Source organism: Aulonocara stuartgranti (genome assembly GCF_965226115.1).
Source record: "Aulonocara stuartgranti genome assembly, chromosome: 7".
Lineage (NCBI taxonomy): Eukaryota > Metazoa > Chordata > Actinopteri > Cichliformes > Cichlidae > Aulonocara > Aulonocara stuartgranti.
The window spans coordinates 12,103,002-12,128,612 of record NC_138945.1 but is presented as its reverse complement, the minus strand read 5'-3'; the positions used below and the strand labels follow the sequence as shown (position 1 = coordinate 12,128,612).

Here is a 25,611-nt window from a genome sequence, read left to right as displayed (position 1 = left end):
TCATCACAGTGTAGTTATTGCAACCCCTGAAACTTGAATATGGGGAATAAAAACGGAATATTTTGGGTAAGTCATATTTAGTTCGGTGAACTACTATGCTTTTATTCTGGAAATCTGAAAGGAAGTTTTTTTCTTGATACGTTTGATGGTGGATGGGGTAGCAGACATGTTGCTATCCTCAAAAAGTACCTCCTGAGTCATAACACCATGTGAACCCTAGTTACGGTAGGCATCTTCGTAAATAACGCTAATTAATAGATATGCTTCATCACCTCTATGTGGGCTTCCTTGTGTTATTGCTCTACATTAGCTAAACGTAAGATTGCTCTGCCTGACACCATTTAGCTGTATCTCATTGTAATATAACTTAACATGAAATTATTTTACATTTGCACATTTGTTCCATTTTAAAACCGTGCGAAAAATATCACGCGCTGAAATGCACGTAGTCAAAGTCTTACGCATGCCCAAAAGCCACTATTTTATGCCTGCCGCCATCTGTGGTATTTAATTACTTGGGGATCTTTAGTGTGGGTTTATTATTATACTTTAAGCATGATAGATTCTCGTGGGAAGAAGTAGGCAAAGAAGCGCAAATGACAGTCACCTGACCCAAAGGCACAGGGAACGCTCTTGTCCACTGGTAAAAACCACATGGTACTAGCAGTGCCCATCGCAGATTTTAGCCCTTCTGCAGGAGACTAGTTCCGAAGTCCAAGGTCATTTTCTTTTCTTTTTTACCATTTCCAAACAATCTCGCTAGCAGTTGTCACCATCTTACCAAGCTTTTTGGGTGATTTTGTAGCCCTTTCCAGCCTTGTGCAGGTCTACAACCTTGTCCTTGACGTCCTTTGACAGCTCTTTGTCTATGGAGATGGAGAGGGGGGAATGGAGGTTGAGGTCAGAATAAGTCTGTGGGAGCCAGAATTCTGGCTCCCACTGCTCAATGGAAATGAATCTACCATAAAAATTTATAGCCTTTTGTTGCTCAGAAGAGACTCAAATAATTAGTTCCCCCTCGCTATATCATCTCTAACTTTTAAATGCCTATTTTTATGCCTATTATGTATGTCATGTCATTGAACAAGTTTTACTGTTTTAACACACTGTTATTGGGCCTATTTGGCTAAGGAACTGTAATTTTAGTGTTTCAGCCTGTATAATGAGCATTTTCTCTATAAGCGTAACAAAACAAAGATTACATTTCTAAGAATTACTTATACTACTTATACATAACTCATTGAAATATATAAAGTCATTGTACTCTACAGTATGTTGCAAACTGCAGTATGTCAATCTGCAATACAGGGTTGACAAGTGACCAGACTTAGAAATTTGGCAGGGTATGAATAAATTATTTCTCCTACTATATACAGCAGTTGAATTGTCTTGTGTGTTTGTCTGTTTCATTAGAACTGATAAATGCAAAGTAAACCATTCCTCATCATATAAGTGACTTTCTATATGCTATGCTACCTAGTTGCTTGGTTTTGTTGTTTAATAAGCAATGTCATTGTGTGGTTTTATGCTAATTTTATCAGACTGCAATGTACCGTCTTCCTCGAACTGCCCTGCTTAACTAACAGCAGATAGATGGGTGCAAAGAGAGTGCAGGGTTGGTGTTGGTTCCATTGAATGGAACTCTTAATGCTTTAGCATAGCAGTACCTTTTGGATAATTTCATGCTCCTAACAATTTGGGGGTGGCCTATTCCTGTTCCAACATATATGGGAACCAGTCACAAAGCAAGCTCCATAAAGACATGGACGAGGGAATTGAGAATGGAAGAACATGACTGGCCTGCACAGAATCTTGACCTCAACCTGATAGAACACCTTTGGGATAAATTAGAGCCTGCCTGTGAGCTAGGCATTCTTGTCCAACATCAGTGCTTGACTTCACAAATGTGCTTCTGGAAGAATGGTCAGAAATTCCCATAAACACACTCCTAAACCTTGTAGAATGCCTTCCTAGAAGACCTGAGGCTGTCATAGCTGCAAAGGGTGGGCTGACAGGAAACATAGGAATTTGAAAATAATCGAATGTATTTTTAACATTACTCAATAAGACCGTCAGAATAAAATGAAATAAATACAAACGTTAGATAATACAAATGTGAAAAAAAGTACTAGTAGTATTTAAACAAATCATTTGTGCAAATAGAAAATCAAAAATGGCTTCTCTTCATAAATTCAAATAAAAGCTTCAAATTAAATAAAAAAGGGTTTTTTTTCTAATCCAGAGTAACAAGTTTCCGAATTATTGATACACAGATCAACTACCTAACGTTAGAAAGAAGAGTTTACTTTTCAGAAGAAATGCTAATGCTAATGTGAGTGGAAAACAAACAACTAGGAGACAGTATAGCTAATACTTTTTAATGGTTTAATATTGCATTTCACTCATTAACTAACAAAACTGTAATGATGTTCACTTATCAAGCATCATCCTGGGAAGGTCCAACAGGATAGCTAACATAAACATTACTGTACAAACAGTAACAGCGTTTATGTCTGCGTAGGTTCATGGTAATCTAAGAAGCTTGGAAAGAAAAGCGACCAGACTTCTTTAAGTTTCTTGAAGATCTTTTACTTTTTGTTCAAGAAGCTTCTTCAGCCTTTTAAATGCTCGTACACTGAATTATTGCTGTTTTGGAACAAAAGCACAGATTTGCACAGACTGCATTTAACTTTGTTTTTATATATTTTTAAATCTGTTTCCATTTTGTTCTGTCCTCATGCTTTGCCGTTCACACTACATACTTCATTAGTATTGTGAGCAGTTTTGGCAGACAATATAGATCTGTAGCTCCCTGTAGTGTATTGCAGCTAGAAAAAACACATTTATGAGGTATTGACAGGTCGGTCATAAAAACAAACTTTTGGTTCCAGTCTTGCAAGGGCGTCTCTCACATTTAGGGCCCTGGTGGTCAGTCCCACTTTTCTCCTCACTAAGTAGGTGACGCCCATATTCATCAGTTTCTGCTTGCAATAGCCTGTTTGAAATACTCATTCAAACATGTTTATGTTTGGATGAGTGGGTTTTGTTAGACCCTATGAAAAAAAACATGTTGTAGTTAGACTGTTTGAAAAGTGTCTCAGATATACAAATAGAAATACAAATTCAAATTTTATTTGTCACATACACAGTCATACATAGTACGACATGCAGTGAAATGCTTGTTGCTGTGCAATGCCGAACCAAACGTAGACATAAAAGTAAACATAAAACTAAACATAAAATTAAACTAGCAAGTAATTTACATAATATACAAATTTTAAAATTAACTGTAAAAAATGTACAATAAAATTAAAGGTTAAAAAAATAATTAACAAAACAAAAGTAGAATGTGCAGATAAACAAATTTAAGAAATTATAAAAGTTTGCAAATAAACAGTGTGCAAGTAGAGAGTGTGCAAACAAACAGTTTGCAGAGTAACAGTTTGCAGTGGAATAAATAGTTCCTGATGTATAGTAGTGAGAGAGAGAGAGTCCAGTCCTACACAAGGTTCAGGGACTGAATAGCCTGAGGGAAGAAGCTCCTCTGTAATGAGGAGCTGTTTTGGACTTGAGGGAGTGGAAGTGCCCCCCTGAACTCAAAAGTGAGAAGAGTCCATTGTTGAGATGAGAGCGATCCTTCATAATCTTCCTGGCTTTGGTCTTGCACCGCTTAGTGTACATGGACCAAAGGTAAGGAAGTTCATAGCAAATTAGGGCTGCCGATTATTTTGATAGTTGACTAGTCACCGATTATTTTTGCGATTAGTCGACTTATCAGGTCATGCGTCCATTGGACGTAAAACATACAGCTTATTGCACCAGCATGCATCTGCTCTTATATAACTATCATTATCTTACAGCTTTAAGTGTTTAAGGCATGTGCTAACTAAAAAAAAAAGACAAGATGATAGTTTATTAAATTTTAATGAAATTTGCAGATTGTTTCGGTGGAGTTTAATAAACTCAGCCGTCTGCTCCTTGCTATCTAAAATATAACAGGACACCGGAGTATATTCTTGAGCATCTCACACTTCTGATAATCAGTTGTCTGCTTGACGTTTATTCAGCTCTTTAAAACTATAACTTTAATCTCAGCCAAACCGGTTTACTCAAGAACAAATAAAATACTGAAAAAAGCCAAACAATAACATTTTTAAGTTATCTAAGTGACATATATATCATGTTTAACCTGAGTAGTGAAAGACGGCAGTGGGTTTGAAAATGATTTGCCGAGAGTCTGGTGTTCTCACGGGCTCTAATGAGCCTTGAACCCCGGCTAGATATCGAGCTGGTGGGTAACAGACGTCTCTGAAAACGTCGGAGCGCTTTTGAAAATATGTGGTGTCTTGATAAACTGAGCAGATATTTCAAGTTTACACAGCCACATTCTCGCCTGAAAATATGTTAAACGTTTATTTTGTGACCCAGAAAGAATAATAAAAGAAATACTAAAACTAACTAGCTGCCGCCATTGTTGGAAACTGAGCAGGGCCGCGCTATGAATTCTGGGATAGGTTGGGCCACGAAGTATACACCCAACCCATCTTTCAAATCTGGGGAAATAAAGGGTGCATTTGTCGGCCGCATTTGTCAGAGTCTTCGAATTTGGACAGTCTTCGTCGTGTCGCTGTAACGTAATTGGCCTACAAATGCGGACACAGGAGGATGCGGTTTCTGAATTTGGACACAGCTACGATACCGGACACTGCTTCTTCTTCTTCTTCTTCTTCTCGGGGGTTAACGGCAGCTGGCATCCTTGTACATGCATTGCTGCCATCTTCTGTTTCAGTCCGCTATTACACTCTTAAATACTACTACTTATTCCTTCGTCTTTTGGGATCTTACAAAGCTTCAAACGACGTGTCAACTATTAAATTAGTCGTCGATGATTTTGATAGTCAACATAATTGTGACTAGCCGAGTAATCGTGGCAGCCCTATAGCGAATGATGCATTTGGCTAAGCACACCACTTTTTGAAGATCTCGTCTGTCCTTCTTGGTGCTGTTCCCATACCAGGTGCAGATATTTCCCCATCTGGATGCTCTCAATGGTGCAGAAGTAAAAGTTCTTAAGCATGCTCAGCTGGAAATGGAAGTCTCTAAATCTTCTGAGGAAGAAGAGACACTGACAGGCTTTCTTAACCAGGGTGTTAATGTGACATGGGCATGACAGGTCCTGAGTGATGTGGACACCCAGGTACTGGAAGCTATCCACTCTCTCCACTAGCGCACCACTGATGTTTAGCGGCTCGTAATTCCTCGCCTGCTTTGTACTGAAGTCCACAATCAGCTCCTTTGTCTTGCTGAAGTTTAGGAGGAGATTGTTCTCCTGGCACCATTTGACTAATCTAGAGTATGTAGTTATTAGAACTAGTTATTTTAGTCATTTTCATCCATACTCAAGATTAGCGATATTTTTAATTTCTTAATCGACTAACCGTAAAAAAAAGTTGTACGAACCAACAAGTCTAAAGAAACACTCATTTAAATTTAAGAACTGTTTAAAAAAAGTCAAAAATTAATAACAAACGTTTTTTAAACCGTTAATCACATTCTTCAATAAATGAATCATGCCGCTTAACTGTACAACACCTTGCATCATGCATTATCAAAATTGTACGTTTTACTCCAGACAGACAACAGCTAAGAACACTTAAAACAAACCGATGGTAAATATGATATGAGAACATGTTGCTACAAAAAATGTTCATGTACTGTTAAAGTATGAAAAATTAACATTGGAAAAGTGTGGCGCATTGTGGCGTTCATTATGAATGATGCATGCTGTTTGAAAATTCATAACAACCACTTCAGTAAAACTAAAATTCTAAAACAACGAAACAAGAACTCATCCAGCCATTTTCTTCCACGCATCTAAATTCCAGAGGCGGCAGCCCAGGCCTCCCTCTCGCCACCTCCTCCAAGTTATCCAGGGAATCATCAAGCTTTTCCGAGGCCAGCCAATAAATGTAATCTCTCTCGTGTTGTCCCGAGTCTATGCCAGGGCCTCTTCTTGGTAAGACATGCTTAGTTGGAACACCCTACTTAGGAGAGAACCACCTTAGCCGTCTCCATTCGACGTGGAGGACTAGCAGTTTTACTCTGAACCCCTCCATAATGACTGAATGCCTCACCCTGTCGCTAAGGGAGTGCCCATCCACCTTCTGGAGAAAATTTCAGCTGCCGGTATCTGCGAACTAACTAATAGTGTTTACAAAAACATGAAGCCGAGATTAATAGATCCATGTGTATCTCAACAACAACCCTCCATCTGGTGGCAGATGGTTACATAACATTTAGGACACAATATCAGAATCAGAAAACTTTGTTAATCCCCAAGAAAATTATGTGCTTACAGTTGCTCCAAGACAATAAAAACAGTAACAGACTGAACTAAATTAAATACAATTCAATATATTACGAAGTTGTCAAAGGAGCTTGCAAAGAAAAGCGTTTGGACTTCTTTAAGTTGCTTGAAGACGTTTCACCTCTCATCCGAGAAGCTTCTTCAGTTCTAAGGTCAAATGGTGGAGAGTCCCAGATATAAACCTAGTGGGAGTAACCCCCCACAGAGGGACAAAAGGACCCCCTGATGATCCTCTAATCGCCTGAGCCAAGGTGTGAAACTGGGTGTGGGTCCCAATCAGCCAGAGTTTCGGGTGAGCTCATTGTGAAACCTGGCCCCACCTTATCATGCGAATTCCTGAGGTCAGATGGCCCAGGATGTGAGTGGGCGTTAAGGTGTCTGGGAAGGGATCTCAAAACTGGATTATAGATGGCAGAGATTTGGTGTCGTAAACCCCCGCCTCTGTTCAAAGATGGTCGCTCACAGGCCAGGTTTCACAATGAGCTCACCCGAAACTCTGGCTGATTGGGACCCACACCCAGTTTCACACCTTGGCTCAGGCGATTAGAGGATCATCAGGGGGTCCTTTTGTCCCTCTGTGGGGGGTTACTCCCACTAGGTTTATATCTGGGACTCTCCACCATTTGACCTTAGAACTGAAGAAGCTTCTCGGATGAGAGGTGAAACGTCTTCAAGCAACTTAAAGAAGTGCAGACGCTTTTCTTTGCAAGCTCCTTTGACTACGATGACCTGGATGACTGAGAACCTTCACAGACATATTACAAAGTTACAAAAATTAGGAATAGCTTTAATGTATGCAAATAGCTCAATTATAAATATCCAGAATATTACAGAGATTAAATACACATGATTAGGGCTGCACGATTTTGCATAAAATGAGAATCACGATTTTTTGGCTTAGAATTGAGATCACGATTCTCTCACGATTTTCTTTTCCAATATAAATATTTATTGCATTTATTAACTGCAGATCAACTTCGTAACAGTTGAGACTGAACATAAAAACAATAAATAAACATAAAAACAACAAATGTCTCACGTTTTGTGGTTGCCGGAAAATGTTGTACTGCTTGAAATTCCGTCTCCACCATTGCTCAACACTGCATGTATAGAGCAGGTAGTGCAACAATAGAAAAATAGTTGCGGGACGGCACTGTGTAGCGTTTGTCTAGGGTGTTGATCATTTTCCTAAATCCCTCATTTTGCACAGTGTTGATGGGAGCCATATCTTTGGTCAGGTGATAAGTAATAGCCTCCGTAATTTCTTTGTGCCTGCGGGAGTTCGACGGGTATCCGGTTGTTCAGTGATGACGCGACGAATCCTACTTCTGGGTCTAAAGTAGTCTGCGTTTAATATGGCTTTTGTGTTGTTAACATGTTTAATGGTATGTATTTTCTTTTATTTGATCTCAAAAAGCTCCTAAAACAGTCAGTGATCACTGTTGACCTCCCTCGGCTTTTATTACCGCTAACCATTTATTTAAGCTCAGTTTTTAAAACCTTAGGATGTAACTACAGCCCAGCCCATGCAGCAGTATATGAATGACTAACCTCGTATTGTGGATGGATTATCTCAGTTGTTCTCCTGGCTGAAGTTTGGTCCTTTTACAGCATCCTGCCATGCGATTACATTTGTTTCTGACCACCGAGAACACTCACGTTAACTTTTATCGAGTGGAAAAAAAGTTAGCTTGTTTATATTATGCTAACATACCTGTGTCGCTAGCGGTCACGTAGCACATCATTATATACCAGCTAGCCCAACTTCAGTAACCCTACAAACGTCACTGCTGTTTAGTTTTCTGTCTTCATTTATGCTGGAAGTGATAGCAGAGCTGTACGTTTTAATTTGTTTCCAAAACCCCACAGTCAGGACATGCTATATTGTATTTAGATAAAAGCTAGCGAGCTAACTCCCTGCTAACTTCTAACGCCGTTAAATGTCATAAATTCCGTTTTCATGGATGCCTGGATGTTAAACTCAATTGTTACACCTGGTAGAGCAGAACACTGATCATTTTATTAAAGATGAAAGACTTTAGACAGTTTTTCAACTCTCAGTAATGCCACAGTGATCGTTTGTTCTCTTTCAAACATTCGTTTCGGTGTCTCACTATGGGAACGCTCTCTCTGCGTTGTCCTCAGAAGCCTCTATATCATTACTCCAGCCAGTATTGGCTGGCAGTCGTGACGCTTGCGTCAGGGAGGGGCCACCCTCCTCCCTATAAAAGGGTGTGACGCAGCGTCACCCGTCATTCAATTTCCTCTTCTCGCTTCTTAGAAACCTCATCTCTCCTGACTGTGAACGTGAGTGCTAGCTTAACTGTCCACACGAGCAAGCTAACACCTTGGTCACCGGGCGCTAGCACGGCTCGCGTTTCGAGTCGCCTGCTCTTCACCACAGAGCCAGGTCGGAGAGTGTGTTAGCTGCCACCACGCATCTAGCACAACAGTTAGCTGACCAAGCTAACTGTCTTTGCTACACACGGTCACCAAGCCAAGTAGCACAAGCGCTAGCCACCACACTAGCCAGGTCATACTAGCTCACCGAGAGAAGAAAGAAAAAAAAAATCAGCGTTAGCCGTCCAGCCATTCCAAGCTAGCTACACCAAGCTTCCTTAATATGGCAGACTGCAAACCGCTGCCCAGAATTTGCCCCTGCGGTTGCAAAATCTCAGGTTCAGATACACATGACGCGTGTGTGATGTGCCTCGGGCTGCAACACGCCCAAGCGGCTATTTCCACACCGGGTATATGCGAACACTGCGCTCGCTTCACCCTAAAAAGCCTTCGCCGAAGGCTAGCCCGCCAAGCTAGCCTGTCGAAGGAGGACCCAATGCTGTCTCCAATCGGCCCACCGATGGAGAACACTGAGTCCGCCACACCAGGCACGAGATGGATATCGTCCTCCCGCTGGTGGATGATGCCGAGGTCAGCTGCGAAGCTATGCTTGATTCCCTCGAGGCTAATGACGAGCTACTCAGCGAATCCTCTGAGGGAGCGTCGGAACATCTCGTCTCGGACGAGGATGACGACGTTTTCTTTTACGCTCGCTCGACAAGATGGCGCCTGTGTTTGGCTTTGCCGCTTGTACAGCTCGCTGGTATAGTTTTATACTGGCCGCTATTGTCACTTGCAATATTATTTTTACCGTCCTATGTTTTGATTTTGTCTCTGCCACCAATACTTATGATCGGGGCATGATGTTGTATATCAAAGATTCAATGGAGAGCTACTGTGACAGCTGGGACAGTTACAGGAAATTTTTCCCTCCACCCTTTGTGTGTTCCTCACCTGACTGCATGTTACCGTACATATCGGTGGGATTTAACACGAAGAAAAGAAGAAGTAGGGGAACCAGGGCCGGTGTCCAGGTGCGACTGAGAAGGTACCGAAGATTAGCTTCTTGGATGTGGGAAGAATCCCGGTGCCTACGACCAATTCATCTATTGTCACCTGGTGCCGACGCTACACTGCAGTTCCCAGCTCGGAGTCTATGGTCTGATGGCCCCATGTTCACTTGGCGTCCCTCCTTCGACCGCCGTTTTGATGGCAGAGGTGATGTACCACTATGGATATTAGCTTCTGCTAGCCCTGAAGTCCCCGCCCGGCGTAACAGGTGTAGAGGTGCGCACAGGTGTTTATTTCGAGTGCCACTGCAGTCAGCTGTTGACTGCACCAACCAAAAGTCTTCAATCAGGTTTGCCCTGCTCAACACTCGCTCAATCACAAACAAATCGTTTATTTTAAACGATCTTTTTATAAAGGAATCTCTCAACTTCTTGTGTTTAACTGAGACGTGGCAACAAAACATGGATTATATACATCTGAAGGAAATTTGTTCTACTGGCTGCTCCGTCATCGGAACTCCACGTCTTTCGGGACGTGGCGGAGGTCTCGCTGTTGTGCACCAGGACAGATTCACATGCAGACTGATGAACTCGGATTCTTTTACCTCATTTGAACTTCAGATGATCAAGGTCGGCTCTTTGCACACCTTTTATTGTATTTTAATCTACCGACCTCCTGGCCCTGTCGGAGTCTTTTTAACTGAATTTAACGACCTCCTGTCATCCATTATTAAATTAGAGAAGGTGGTAATGTTGGGAGATTTTAACTTTCATATTGATGATGCATCCTGTAATATGGCTGCTGACTTCATGACTATCACAGAGTCTTTTAATTTTATGCAGCATGTTTCTGGCCCTACACATGTAAAGGGTCACACATTGGACCTTGTTATCTCCTTGGGTTTAAATATAAATGACATTCGTGTGGAAAATGTCCATGTGAGTGACCATAGCTGCATATATTTTAACTTGTCGTTTTATTTGGATCCCCCGGCTCCCAAAATAACGATTGAAAGGCGAATCATAAACCTGAACGCCGGCAAAAGGTTCTCTGCCATGTTTGACGCTGAAATGACTTACAATGATTTGGACTCTCTTGTCTCATCCTTTAATAACCAGTGTACTTCTATTTTAGACATAGTGGCACCTCTGAAAAAAAGTACTGTCCTACGTTTGAAATCTCATCCTTGGTTAAATGAAAACATTCGTAATTTCAGAAGATATTGTCGCAAGCTAGAACGTTTGTGGAAGGCTTCCAAACTTGAGGTTTATAAGTTACACCTTAAAGAATCTATCCTCTTGCTAAATGACATGTGGAAAAATGCCAGAACAGAGTATTTTTCACACCTCATAGCTTCAAAAAAGAAAGATCCTAAATTCTTGTTTAAAACAATTAAGAGTATTGTTTCTCCTGATGCTCCTTGTGCACCAGTTCACTCAACGTCCGACTGCAGCTGGATCAGCTGGATCCATCTCTTCCTAACAGTTATAGGCCAATATCCAAATTGCCTTTTATATCGAAAATTTTAGAAAAAGTAGTACTAGAACAACTTAACTATTTCCTGGATAAAAATGCTGTTATGGACACTTTCCAGTCTGGTTTTCGTAAATTGCATTCCACTGAAACGGCCTTACTTAGAGTATCTAGTGATATCTTGATGGCAGCAGACTCTGGAGAATACACAGTGCTGGTCCTGCTGGATCTCAGCTCTGCTTTTGACACTGTAGATCACAGTATCATGATAAACAGACTCGAGAACTTGTTTGGGATTACTGGTGTTGTTTTAAAATGGTTTATATCATATCTGTCTGAGAGATCTTTTACTGTTTGCATGAATCATGTCACATCAGAATCAACAGTTTTGCCGTGTGGGGTACCTCAGGGATCTGTCCTGGGTCCAATTCTCTTTTTACTTTATGTATTTCCCCTAGGCCAAATTATTAAGCGCTATAAATATATCTCCTATCATCTCTATGCTGACGACATCCAACTATACTGTTCCTTCAAAATGTCTGAGTTTTATAAATTGTCTAATTTAAGTAAGTGTCTGACAGAAATCAACAAATGGTTATATGACAATTTTCTCCAACTAAACTCTGATAAAACAGAAACTCTAATTATTGCTCCAGACCATATGGTCCCAGAAATTAGACAGCATATCAGCTTCTTAGACCCTTACGTAAAATCAAGCCTTAGAAATCTCGGTGTCTTATTTGACAGCTCGATGTCGCTCGAGCAGCATTCTAAGCAGCTAGTCCGAAACTGTTTTTATCATTTACGGAATATTTCTAAACTCAGACTAATGGTATCAAAGCTTGAACTTGAGATGATTATTCATGCTTTTATTTCTTCTCGTTTAGACTATTGTAATGGCCTTTTTACTTGTTTTAACAAATCAGCCTTAAATCGTCTTCAGACTGTGCAGAATGCTGCAGCACGTCTCTTAACAGGCACCAAGAGAAGATCGCATATCACTCCAGTCTTGGCCTCCCTTCACTGGTTGCCTGTAAATTTTAGGTTTCAGTTTAAAATTTTAGTTCTAACCTTTAGGGCCCTGCATGGTCAGGCTCCTCAATATTAATCTGACCTGCTGAAATCACATACATCTTCTCGGGCTTTAAGGTCATTAGATCAGAGACTGTTGGTGGTACCACGCACTCGTTTTAAAACTCGTGGTGATCGGGCCTTTCAGACTGTGGCACCACGGTTGTGGAATTCTCTCCCACTGTCTCTTCGCTGCACGGACTCCATTGATTGTTTTAAGAAACAGCTGAAGACATTTTTATTTAGAAAAGCATTTGATTAATTTCTTCTTATGCTGTTTTTATAGTTTTATTGTTTTACATTGTTTTATTTACTGTTATATTGTTTTATATTCCCATTTTCTGTGTTGTAAAGCACTTTGTGATTTTTATCTGTGAAAAGCGCTATATAAATAAATTTTACTTACTTACTTACTTACTTCTTTGCCCCCTCTGGTCGGAATTCTGCGACACAAGGGGCCAATTGTGATAACCCCGGCACACAGTCCCGCGGCATGGAGCTATTTGACGTTGCAAAACGGGCAGCTGAAAAGCTGGCAATCCCATGGCCCGCGGTGACAACGGAGACCTCCACCTCACGATACGAGGGTAAAAGGCTCCCCAAAGCAAAGCGCACTACTAAGCAGGTACTGCCGCTTTTCCCCGAATGCGTGGACGAGGTCACACGCTGCTGGGCAAAGCCATTTTCGTCACCCAACCCCGTGCAGGGAGCGGCGGCGTTTGACTGCGCTGGAATGAAAGAGAAGGGCATCTACCAAATTCCCACAGTGGAGAATCTGGTGGCTTCTCATCTCCACCCAAACCAGAAACTTTCCATGTCATCTGGTCCGTCCCTGCCCTCCAAGGCCGAACGCCTGCAGTCCTCCCTGGCTGACAAGGCGTATAAATCGGTTGCCACCACCGCGAGGGCATTGAACGCCTCATCGCTCCTGCTAGCCTACTCGGCGGAGCTCCAGGACCAGGCTGCTGCGAACCCGGATGCTAGTGAGTTGTGGGAAGAGCTGGGCGTAGTTACAGACCAGTGTCTCCACCTCACTAGAGCAGCAGTACAAGCGGCGGGCAGAGCCCTCAGCATCATCGTCCTACAGGAGAGGGCAAGATGGCTGAACTTGTCGGGGCTTTCGGACAGAGAAAAACGTGACATTCTGGACGAAAGCATCTTCCCCGCTGGGCTTTTCGGGACCGCCGTTGCCACCATGCAAAGACGGTGCGAGGAGAAGAAGAAAGAGGGAGAGGCCCTGCAGCTGTGTCTCCCTAGGAAGACCCAGGCTGCGCCTCCACCCGGTCGCCGCACGTTCGCTCAGGTCACCAGCCGGCGTGCCGACGTTTAAAATCCCTCGCCGCCCAGCCCCGCAGGTCGCGGCCCAGGGTCCTCTAGGATCGCAGAACCCTAAGACCCACTGGCCCAAGAAACACGTCCCGCCTGCTGCTGCTCAGGGTGCCCCACCAGCAGCCAAGCAGTCGGACCGCAAGAAGAAGCAGACTGCCTAACATCCCCCACGGGGAGATCGGAGCCGGACCAGCCCGGGCTCAAAGTTCACTCCAGGGCTCAGTTCCGGAGCCCGTTCGGAGAAGTGTGTTCTGCCTCCACCTTTCAGCGCCTGGGACTCGAGTTGGATCCCACAGAGCGGATTTCAAAAAAGAGACGACGAAACGCTGTTCAGCCGAATCAAGCATGTCTGTCTCACAAAACACAGTTTATTAAAAACTCACCCGTTGCATCCAGGCATGTTGCCAAGGGCACGGGAAAAATGTGTGAAAAACACAGAAAGTATGTTGAAAAACATAATGCCCCCACGCACCCAGACACCACCGGGGTTGATTCCCTCAGTGGTGTCCGGCCCCATAAGCGCTGGTCAAGCGCGGGCCGCCCGCGCATGCGCAGTGGGGCCTGGTCCGAAGGACCAGTTTCCGCCACAAGAGGGAGCCAGAGCTCCATCTACTGTGGAGTACCTGTCTTTGGGGCCGCTGTCAGCAAGAATAGAGAGATGGCGAGCTCTCGCTGCGCCAGAATGGGTTGTGAGGACATTAGGGTGAGGCTATCGTTTGCAATTCGCAACCACCCCTCCCAGATTTCACAGAGTGATTTTCTCTCTTGCAAAAGGCGAATCAGCCAGGATCCTGCAAGAAGAAATAACTACCTTGCTATCAAAGGGAGCAGTACGAGAAATACCCCAGGAGCAGAGCCAATGCGGCTTTTACTCAAGGTATTTTCTCGTGCCCAAGAAGGGAGGGGGACTACGTCCGATACTGGACCTACGGGCTCTGAATCAGCATCTCAGGTCATACAAATTCAGGATGTTGACGACCACCACTCTGCTGCATGTAGTGCGCCCAGGCGATTGGTTTACATCAATAGACCTGAAGGACGCATATTTTCACATCCCTATTTACCCGCCTCACAGAAAATTCCTGCGCTTTGCGTTTCAGGGCAGAATGTACGAGTACCAGGTCCTGCCGTTTGGTCTCTCACTGAGCCCTCGGGTATTTATGAAATGCACAGAGGCGGCCATAGCCCCACTGAAGAGGCGGGGCATCCGCATAGCAACATACATAGACGATTGGCTGCTGCTATCAGAGTCAGAAATAATGGGAAGAGAGCACACCAGGTTGACAGTGGATCATCTGATGGCTCTGGGTTTCACCATAAACTACCAAAAGAGTGTCCTGCAGCCAGCTCAGGCCATCTCTTTCATAGGAATAGCTCTAAACTCCGCCTCGTACAGAGCGTGTCTCTCTGTGGACAGAGTAAAAAAAATGCTATCACATGCCGGCATTTTTCAGTTGGGAAGATACAGTGGGGCAAAAAAGTATTTAGTCAGCCACCGATTGTGCAAGTTCCTCCACTTAAAATGATGACAGAGGTCAGTAATTTGCACCAGAGGTACACTTCAACTGTGAGAGACAGAATGTGAAAAAAAAATCCATGAATTCACATGGTAGGATTTGTAAAGAATTTATTCGTAAATTAGGGTGGAAAATAAGTATTTGGTCACCTCAAACAAGGAAAATCTCTGGCTCACACAGACCTGTAACGTCTTCTGTAAGAAGCTTTTCTGTCCCCCACTCGTTACCTGTATGAATGGCACCTGTTTGAACTCATCATCTGTATAAAAGACACCTGTCCACAGCCTCAAACAGTCAGACTCCAAACTCCGCCATGGCCAAGACCAAAGAGCTTTCGAAGGACACCAGGAAAAGTATTGTAGACCTGCACCAGACTGGGAAGAGTGAATCTACAATAGGCAAGCAGCTTGGTGTGAAAAAATCAACTGTGGGAGCAATCATCAGAAAATGGAAGACATACAAGACCACTGATAATCTCCCTCGATCTGGGGCTCCACGCAAGATCTCATCCCGTGGGGTCAAAATGATCATGAGAACGGTGAGCAAAGATCCCAGAACCACACGGGGGGACCTGGTGAATGACCTGCAGAGAGCTGGGACCAAAGTAACAAAGGTCACCATCAGTAACACACTACAACGGCAGGGAATCAAATCCCGCAGTGCCAGACGTGTTCCGCTGCTGAAGCCAGTGCATGTGCAGGCCCATCTGAAGTTTGCCAGAGAGCACATGGATGATACAGCAGAGGATTGGGAGAATGTCATGTGGTCAGATGAAACCAAAGTAGAACTTTTTGGTATAAACTCAACTCGTCGTGTTTGGAGGAGGAAGAATACTGAGTTGCATCCCAAGAACACCATACCTACTGTGAAGCATGGGGGTGGAAACATCATGCTATGGGGCTGTTTTTCTGCCAAGGGGACAGGACGACTGATCTGTGTTAAGGACAGAATGAATGGGGCCATGTATCGTGAGATTTTGAGCCAAAACCTCCTTCCATCAGTGAGAACTTTGAAGATGAAACGAGGCTGGGTCTTCCAACATGACAATGATCCAAAACACACCGCCCGGGCAACAAAGGAGTGGCTCCGTAAGAAGCATTTGAAAGTCCTGGAGTGGCCTAGCCAGTCTCCAGACCTCAACCCCATAGAAAATCTGTGGCAGGAGTTGAAAGTCCGTGTTGCTCGGCGACAGCCCCAAAACATCACTGCTCTCGAGAAGATCTGCATGGAGGAATGGGCCAAAATACCAGCTACTGTGTGTGCAAACCTGGTAAAGACCTATAGTAAACGTTTGACCTCTGTTATTGCCAACAAAGGTTATGTTACAAAGTATTGAGTTGTATTTTTGTTATTGACCAAATACTTATTTTCCACCCTGATTTACGAATAAATTCTTTACAAATCCTACCATGTGGATTCATGGATTTTTTTTTCACATTCTGTCTCTCACAGTTGAAGTGTAGCTCTGGTGCAAATAAAATCATTTTAGGTGGGGGAACTTGCACAATCGGTGGCTGACTAAATACTTTTTTGCCCCACTGTATCTCCCATTCAGAAAATGCCTGCAGATGCTGGGATTAATGGCGTCTTCACTGGCAGTCATTCCACTAGGCAGACTGCATATGAGGGAATTTCAGCGATGGGTTGCATCACTGAGACTGAATCGAAAGCGCCATACCCACCGCTATATCAGAGTGACAGCAGACTGCGCTGCAGCACTCCACTGTTGGAGAAATCCCACATTTCTCACTCAGGGGGTGTCACTGGGAGCTGTCACAGCCAGAAAGGTGGTGACCACGGACGCGAGTCTCACGGGTTGGGGTGCCACTCACGAGGGCAGAGCAGTGAGCGGCAGCTGGGACTCACAACAGAGGGGTGCTCATATAAATTGGCTAGAATTGCTAGCAGCTTTTCTAGCACTGAGACACTTCCTTCCCCTGTTGAGAAACCACCATGTTCTGATCAGAACAGACAACACCACTGTTGTGGCGTACATCAACAGACAGGGCGGGTTACGTTCCTGTCCTTTGCACATGCTGGCTCGCAGACTGATCATGTGGAGCAGCATCAATCTGTTGTCACTGAGAGCTACTCACATTCCAGGAGCTCTGAACTTGGGAGCAGACTTAATGTCCAGGGGAAACCCGCAGTACGGGGACTGGACCCTGCACCCACATGTGGTGACCCAAATCTGGACCCGCTTTGGCCAGCCACAGGTCGATCTGTTTGCCTCGAGGGAGAACGCTCAGTGTCCACTGTATTTCTCCCTGAGGGACCAGGAGGCTCCGCTAGGGGTAGACGCATTAGCTCACAACTGGCCACATGCTCTGCTTTATGCGTTCCCTCCACTGGCCTTAATTTCTCCCACTCTAACCAGAGTGAGAGAGAGAGGGCTAACAATGATATTGATCGCCCCAAGGTGGAAAGTTAGCGGAGATTATGCCCCTCTTGTGGAGCGAACCTTGGCCTCTCCCTCTCCGACGAGACCTAGTCTCCCAAGCCAGGGGGGAGATTTTTCACCCTCACCCCGAGCGCCTTGCCCTGTGGGCTTGGCCCGTGAGAGGTTGAATCTGAGTACGGCAGGACTCCCCTAGGGTGTTATGGCCACTATTCAGAGTGCTAGAGCCCCCTCCACAAGATCATTGTATGAGAACAAGTGGAGGGTATTTGAGGAATGGTGTGGAAAGTCTCACACTCTCTCCTTTCAGTGCTCTGTGACAACAATTCTCTCCTTTCTCCAAGAACTGTTAGATAAAGGAAAGGCCTTTTCCACAATTAAAGTATATCTAGCAGCCATTTCAGCCTGCCATGTGGGCTTCGTGGATGGCCCGGTGAGCCATCACCCGCTAGTCTGCCGTTTCATGAAAGGGGCACGACGGCTCCACCCAGTGTCTAAACCTCTCGTTCCCACGTGGGATTTATCCCTGGTGCTGGGGGCAGTTTCACAGCCTCCATTTGAACCACTAAACCAGGTGGAAATAAAAATCCTGTCTTTGAAGACTGCATTGCTCCTGGCTCTCGCATCTGCGAAGCGTGTCAGTGATATTCATGCGCTGTCAATACACAAAGAGTGCACCCGATTCACGCGGGATAACTCTAGAGTCACACTCAGGCCAAATCCGGCCTTTGTGCCCAAAAAATCCTTATCTTCAATGCACCCCATTGGAGCTGGAAGCTTTTTGCCCTCCTCCTTTCTCTTCCCCTGAACAGGAGCGCCTACATGCTCTCTGTCCAGTTAGGGCTTTATGTACCTATATAGAGAGAACGAAGGCTTTCAGGAGGTCGGATCAGCTGTTTGTTTCCTGGGCTAAACCACATCTTGGCAAGCCCATTAGCAAACAATGCATTTCCCACTGGATTGTTGAGGCGATCCAATTGGCTTATTCCAGCACGGGTCTGTCCCCCCCGGAGGGGCTTCATGCTCATTCTGCCAGAGGGATGGCAACTTCTTGGGCCCTTTTTAGGGGTGTCTCTATAGACGAGATATGTGCAGCTGCGAGCTGGGCTTCACCTTTGACCTTTGCAAGGTTTTATAGGTTGGATGTCACTGCACCGTCTCTAGCCCACACTGTGTTAAGTGTGGGTCCCCACGAGACCTCCTAAATTGGCAGTCAGTCGTTCAGATGGGCTTATCTGGCAATACGGGAGTCTGCATATCCCCATAGTGAGACACCGAAACGAATGTTTGAAAGAGAACTTGAGGTTACTCTATTCCGTAACCCCTGTTCTCTGATAACATGAGTGAGGTGTCTCACCAGATCACCCTCCTTGCACGAAGCGAGGAAGAGGTGAGCTTATCTTGAATGACGGGTGACGCTGCGTCACACCCTTTTATAGGGAGGAGGGTGCCCCTCCCTGACGCAAGCGTCACGACTGCCAGCCAATACTGGCTGGAGTAATGATATAGAGGCTTCTGAGGACAACTCACTCATGTTATCAGAGAACAGGGGTTACGGAATAGAGTAACCTCAAGATATATGGACCTACAGCGGAGTTTAGACCCAGACACGGCTAGTGACGTCAGACTTAACAACCGGATAGGGAAGCGCTGTATAAGGTTCCCGTTATTGATGTTTGGGTGGTTGACCGGGACGGATTTTCTCCTGTCACTTTCTCCTCATCCCTGACGTGCTCTCCGTTGTTTTTTCCCTGCTAATTTTAGCATCGCACGGCACAGCTTCTGTATCATGTGGTATAAGGCTCCGCCCTTGTCATTTGTTGAGCAGGAAGAGTGAGCGCTTGTTTTCATGCAGATTACGTCCCGGATCAAAATGCGGTACAATCATCGTCGTCTTTTTTATAAAATTTATTATTATTATTTTTTAATCGTTGTCATTTGGAAATGAGATCGCACATAAGTATGAATCGAGATCGCGATTTTCTAACGATTAATCGTGCAGCCCTATACATGATTGATATTTTACTCTAAACTGTAAAAATTTGTTATTTGTTATTTTCTCAGCAGCGGGACAGAGTCATTCACTACTTTTGATTTTCCCTCCACATTTTACCTTTAAAAACTATTTACTTTGCCTTGTTTGGTATCATCCTTTTCAGCACAACCTCACTTGTCTGAATTTACAGTTATGTTTCCATTTTGACATACTGTATTAACACAATTGATCTAAAATCAGACAAAAAATATAAAATCAGAGTAGAAAAAGTTATATTTTTACTGTAACAACCACAAACAAGTTTAATGAATCATATTTTTAACCATAACTTTAAATGCAAATATGAATTGTCAATTTTAAAATCCTATGCACAAGTTTTGCAAACAACAGTTATTTGTATCCATTTACCTTTTACCTTGATTTTTTTTTTTTAAATAACCATTTCAGACTATTTACAGAACAATCAGCTGTTCTGCATTCAATAAGATGCCACACAAATTTTTTGTGCCACTCCAAAAAAATAATTTCTATCCACTATAAAGGAGAACATGATGGGCTGATACCTGCAGGTCTGACAGCAGCAGGTGTATCACTCTTGTTTCTACCTGGAGACAGCAGCTGCCTCATTGTTCTGACACACAACACAAAACTATCCACAACACTACACACTAACTACACAAGACAACACATTAACTACACAAGACAACACATTAACTACACACTCCAAACACGCTAAACGTCACAAATCTCTCACATCTCAAAACTCGCTCACTCTCTTTTTCTGCTGTCTTTCTCACTCACTCTCTTTTTCTCTCTCTCTCTCTCTCTCTCTCCCTCCGTCACTCCTAAAACTTCCCCTGTTTTTTTGCTCATAAGCAGAGAGTGCTTGCTAGTGCAGTCGTTAGACGGTGAACGTCACGAAACTATTCAGGAAAAAACACCGCATATATTGTTTATCATGACTCTGGTTTTACGTGGCCTATCAACACAATTTAAAAACTGGTATATATCACCTTGTTGCTTTGTCTTTAAGTGGTCATGTGATTGGCTTACCACGACTACTTTATTCTTCCTCAGTCAAACAGCAGCACTCATGCGATTCTTTTGCCCCCTGTGCTCCAGGTGTTGTGCTAGACCAGCAGTGCCCAATCCCGGTCCTCGAGAGCTACCGTCCTGCAGCTTTTAGATGCATCCTTGTTCCCACACACCCGAATCAAATGAATGGCTTGTTATTAGGCCTTTGCCAAACATGATGGCATGCTGAAGAGGTAATCAAACCATTTGATTCAGCTGTGTTGGAGTAGGGATGCATCTAAAAGCTGCAGGATAGTAGCTCTCGAGGACTGGGATTGGGCAGCCCTGTGCTAGACAGTGATCGGGAGCGTGCGCAGCTGCTTAAAGCTGTAGCGTCCAGATTACTTACGTACAGTGTTGGTCAAGTTACTTGAAAAAAGTAATCAGTAATTAGTTACTGATTACTTCCCAAAAAAAGTAATCCCGTTACTTTACTGATTACTTATTTTCAAAAGTAATTAATTACTTAGTTACTTAGTTACTTTTTAAAAACACGATTTACAACCTGAAGAGGTGATAAAGCGATATATCTTTCAGCCCAATTCTACTTTTTCTACATAATCTATCATACAAAATGTAATCAAATGGAAAAGTCTCTTTTTTTAACTTGTTTTATCAGTTTTAATCTTTTAACTTTATGCATCAAGCAAAAATTTTATTATATGCAACATTCTCTGAGTTGAATAAATGAGTTTAACATTTAAACCTATTTTCTGCACATTCCAGCACATAAAATAAAATATTTTTTTTGTTTACACTCACTCTTTCAAATAGATGCAAGTAAAACACAGCAGAACATAAATAAAGTCAAAGACTCAGCGGTCCTGTTGCTCTATTTTCACCTGTAAAGCAGGGCTGCGGTAGGCGGAGGTTTACCCTGGTGCAGGTGTGCCACAGCGGTCAGTGGAAGGATACGGCAGTGTCTCTGTGAGTTTCCCATTATGTCGTTGCGCTCTCGGTGCTTGCTTGGAAGTTTAGGGGTTTTTTTCGCTGTAAAAAGAAGTTTTCTTACAAGTAACCCGTTACTGCCCATCTCTGCTTACGTAGTCAGCTACTTCCGTGCAACTGATATAAGATGCGGTAAGCTAAACACAGCTTCAACCGTTTGTTTGTTGAAAAATAGTAACGGACCACATTTTTTTGTTAGTGACTGTAACGGCATTGTAACGATAAGAATAGTAATTAGTTAGATTACTCGTTACTGAAAAACGTAACGCCGTTAGTAACGCCGTTACTTGTAACGCCGTTATTCCCATCACTGGTTTTAAGACATGACAGGAATTGACAGGGACAGCCAGTCACTCATGATGAAACACAGCTGAGATTTGAAAAATAGTGACTGTGAGTGGCTGGCACAAAAGTAGATGTACAGTTATCAAGAACATTACCTCTATCCCTGGCATAGATTTGTTTTGGATTTATTCCCAGTAATAAAGTTGAGCACACCAAAATGAATGAAGGTGTGTTCACCATTTTAAAGTAAGTAATAGTGATGGTAAATTTGATTCTTTTTACTGAATCGAGTTTTAATGAGTCACTCACCAAAGTGATTCGGATTTTTTGAGTCATTTGATTCACTGAGTCAGTTGACCAGAGAGTGCAAAAAATTTACATTTTCACTCAAACTTAATTTGTTTCTCTTTTCATGTAAATCCCACTGCTAAGATGAATGATTCTAAAAAAAAACAACAACTATTTTATAGAGCAAAAAAGAGCAAAAACATTTCTAAAATTAAGCAATTTCCTATCAAAATTGCTTAATAAACATCTGTTTTTGTTTTTTTATTAGTATTTTCCTTAAATGTGTTAAATATATATTTTCTCATCTAAATGTCCACTGAGCTGTGAGCCAGGGGGCGGTAATGCGCCTTAACATTGGTTGCCAACCAAGAAGAAGAAGCTGTGAGCCAGGAGGGAGGGGGTGAGTGAGTGAGTGATTCGTTCCCTCGCTCTATGATTCAGCACAGGAGGGAGGGGGTGAGCGAGTCCTGAGTGATTCGCTTAAGCTTACGATTCAGCACAGGAGGGAGGGGGTGAGCGAGTCCTGAGTGATTCGCTTAAGCTTACGATTCAGCACGGGAGGGAGGGGGTTAGTGAGTCCTGAGTGATTCGCTTACGATTCAGCACAGGAGGGAGGGGGTGAGCGAGTCCTGAGTGATTTGCTTACGCTTACGATTCAACACAGGAAGGGAGGGGGTGAGTAGCTCAAATGTGTTGTTAGCATGTTAGCAGAGCGATGCTACTGTGAACCGAGGAGCTATTTTCTTGATGTGAGCTTCTACTCAGGGTTTTTTTCTTCCAGTTCAGAGCAGAAATGCTTTTGTTAAGAAACTGGCTGTTGTTCCCCCCCGCAATTTTAATTATAAGCTAGATATATTTCTACTAAGCGAATTAGTTTGCTAACAGAAACAGGGATGAGTCAGTGAGTCAGTTGGGCTTGTGCGTCATGATTCACGAGTCAGTAAAGTGATTCTCGAGTTTTGAACGATTCGTTCACGAATCGAACATCACTAGTAAGTAATTTGTTACTTCGTTACATTTGTTAATACTGGGAGAATAAGAAAATAGATAGGCTAGTGGATATTTTCCCGAAAATCTTTAAAGAAAAACTATTTTCCATCATTTACTACTTTAACCAGGATGGTGGTGTGGTGGTTCTGTGGTACACAGGACCACCACACACCATTGTTAAGGCTACACAGCAGGTACAGCTGACCACACAATATACCTCTGACCACAGTGGCCAAAGGGTGTGAGAGTAAGGCAGGAAAATACTGCTTTTCAGCCTCGTGTTGTCCTACTCTTTAATATCTGTAGCTGTAATTAGTACACTTACAATATCCCTTTTGTCATTCCTCTTTTTATTTTAGATGCAGGGCACAGTGGGTCAGCGCAGCAGGACTACTGTGGCCTACATTGTTCCAGTAGTTGGAATATGTGCTGCTGCTTTCCTTCTTACCAATATCTTCATTTACCTCTATCTGGACTCTGTGTATCAGCCTGGTTTGCAGCAAGTTTCACCTCTGGTGGGCTGTGTGCCTCAACACTTTAAAATGCCAACCATGAAAGACTGCACCGCCTGGCTCCAGTGTTTACAAATAAATGCTGAAGTACACGAGCTGAAGCTGATTGACCAGGGAGCAGTGAAGAAGGTAGACAGATTTTTATATATATGTATATGTGTGTGTGTGTATTGGCTAAGTTTGTATGTGTATCAAATAAATGTAATGTCAAGAGATTCCATGTTAATTTCCCATTGTAACTTTAGCAACTTATCATAGTTGTGACACTGGACAACATGTCACAACAAAATACAAAGTACGCTGATGTTATACAGATCCCACATTGTTTAATGTTCAAAAAAGAAAGTTTTAGGGCAAATTGCTTGTAACTTAATTGTAACATTCACATTCGTTGCCATGAAAAAAAAATCTCTCTTGAGCTCTTGAGAGTGCCTCTTGATGAGGTGCAGAGGTGGACGATGAACTCAACCTGGATGTCTATTGTCTCATGTAGTCTTTTACTGAATTCACTAAATGCCAGAGTGGGTGTAATTTACCTCTGCAGTGGAGTCGGGGGGGTCGCCCCATACTCTGTGGTGGTGCTACTGCTGTGGGCCCGTGTCTGAGTCGCCTGGGCCCCCTGCTTTTGATGGCTTCTGGGGAATGAGGGTGACTATGGGGGTCAACAGGGGAGCTGATATTTGATTTTATTGTATTTAAATTAAATTAAATTGATGATAATAATAATAAGATTGAATGAAATATGACATTCAAGTGGACCAGTATAGCAAAAGCCGTAATGGTCTACTTGGTAAAATAAATCTGTTGGGCATTTTTCTTGGCCTTTAGACAATAACTCTGATTCTAATTGCTACAGTGTCAGACGGGACATACAAGAAGAAGAAGAAAAAAAAGCATAAATAAAGCTAAAATAATTGATTATGTCATAAAGTAATACATGGCAGGTTTGTACAGTTAAAAATACAGATTTTGTTAAAAATATTAATTTTTATCATTGGCAACAGTCAGTAGACCTTGTGAATCTCATCTATTTTGTTTTCTTTCCTCAGGTTTATTTGGCAGAGTGGAGAGGCCAGAAGGTAGCTCTGTCAAGGCTATCATCTCTCAATTACTTGGAGGATTTTCTCCATGGATTGTCAATGTTACAGGCCCTGCAGAGCCCCCAGGTGGTTCAATTGGTGGGGTTTTGCCTTGAAGAGCACATCATTTTGACAGAACACCACCCGTTTGGCTCATTGCTTAATCTGGATGATGTTCTTGAAAAAGAGCATTACCAGCAACACAACAATTGGGAGATGCGGCTGAGGCTAGCTATAGATTACGTCACCATCCTCCATTACCTTCATAACAGCCCAGTTGGGCGACGAGTTATGTGCGATTCAAACAGCCTTGAGAAAACTCTGTCCCAATTTCTACTGACAAATGACTTTCATCTAGTAGTGAATGACCTTGATGCACTTCCTGAAGTGGATATGTCCAGAAACTTGTCAGTGAAATGTGGCCATCGGGAGCTCACTGGAGATTTTGTTGCCCCAGAGCAGCTATGGCCATTCAGAAACAATGGAAAGCCATTTTCAGACAATCTCATGCCAGAGTATGATGAGAAGACCGATATTTGGAAGATCCCAGATGTGACGTGGTTCCTTATGGGAAAGGTACCTGGTGGGGATTTAGTCCATTTCCATCTTTTTCAGATCCATGAGAAGTGCAAGAAGAAGGATCCCACTGACCGCCCTTCAGCTTTTGATGTTTTGAAGGTTTACAAATCAGTCTACAGCAGCATGGTACGAGACAGTGCTGGGTTTAGAGATATGCTGTAGAGCAGCAGTCCCAAACCCCTGCCACATTGATCAACATCCAATGATCAAAGACCCGGACCAATGACTTTACCTTTTTCACATAAATAGCCTCCTTGACTCCACACTCAAACCAGTGTGTCTCACTATCCAGGATGTGTAAGTGCTATGTCCAGATGAACAGATAAGATGTGGTCCCAAATGGAGCTATTTTAT

General features: G+C 43.2%; 1 protein-coding gene across 5 annotated transcripts; it reads left to right on the top strand.

Moving 5' to 3' along the window:
* Window positions 1-98: 98 nt before the first annotated feature.
* Window positions 99-25,592, top strand: pomk (protein O-mannose kinase). Of its 5 annotated transcripts, none has more exons than XM_082540195.1 (3): window positions 99-225; window positions 23,447-23,728; window positions 24,649-25,592. In XM_082540195.1, the coding sequence occupies exons 2-3, from the start codon at window positions 23,447-23,449 to the stop codon at window positions 25,417-25,419; spliced, it is 1,053 nt and encodes a 350-aa protein (XP_082396321.1). In that variant the 5' UTR covers window positions 99-225; the 3' UTR covers window positions 25,420-25,592. The 5 variants fall into 5 exon arrangements, with proteins under 5 accessions (XP_082396321.1, XP_082396324.1, XP_082396322.1 ...); XM_082540198.1 differs by lacking the exon at window positions 99-225 and adding an exon at window positions 21,246-21,503; XM_082540196.1 differs by lacking the exon at window positions 99-225 and adding an exon at window positions 22,464-22,772.
* Window positions 25,593-25,611: the final 19 nt, after the last annotated feature.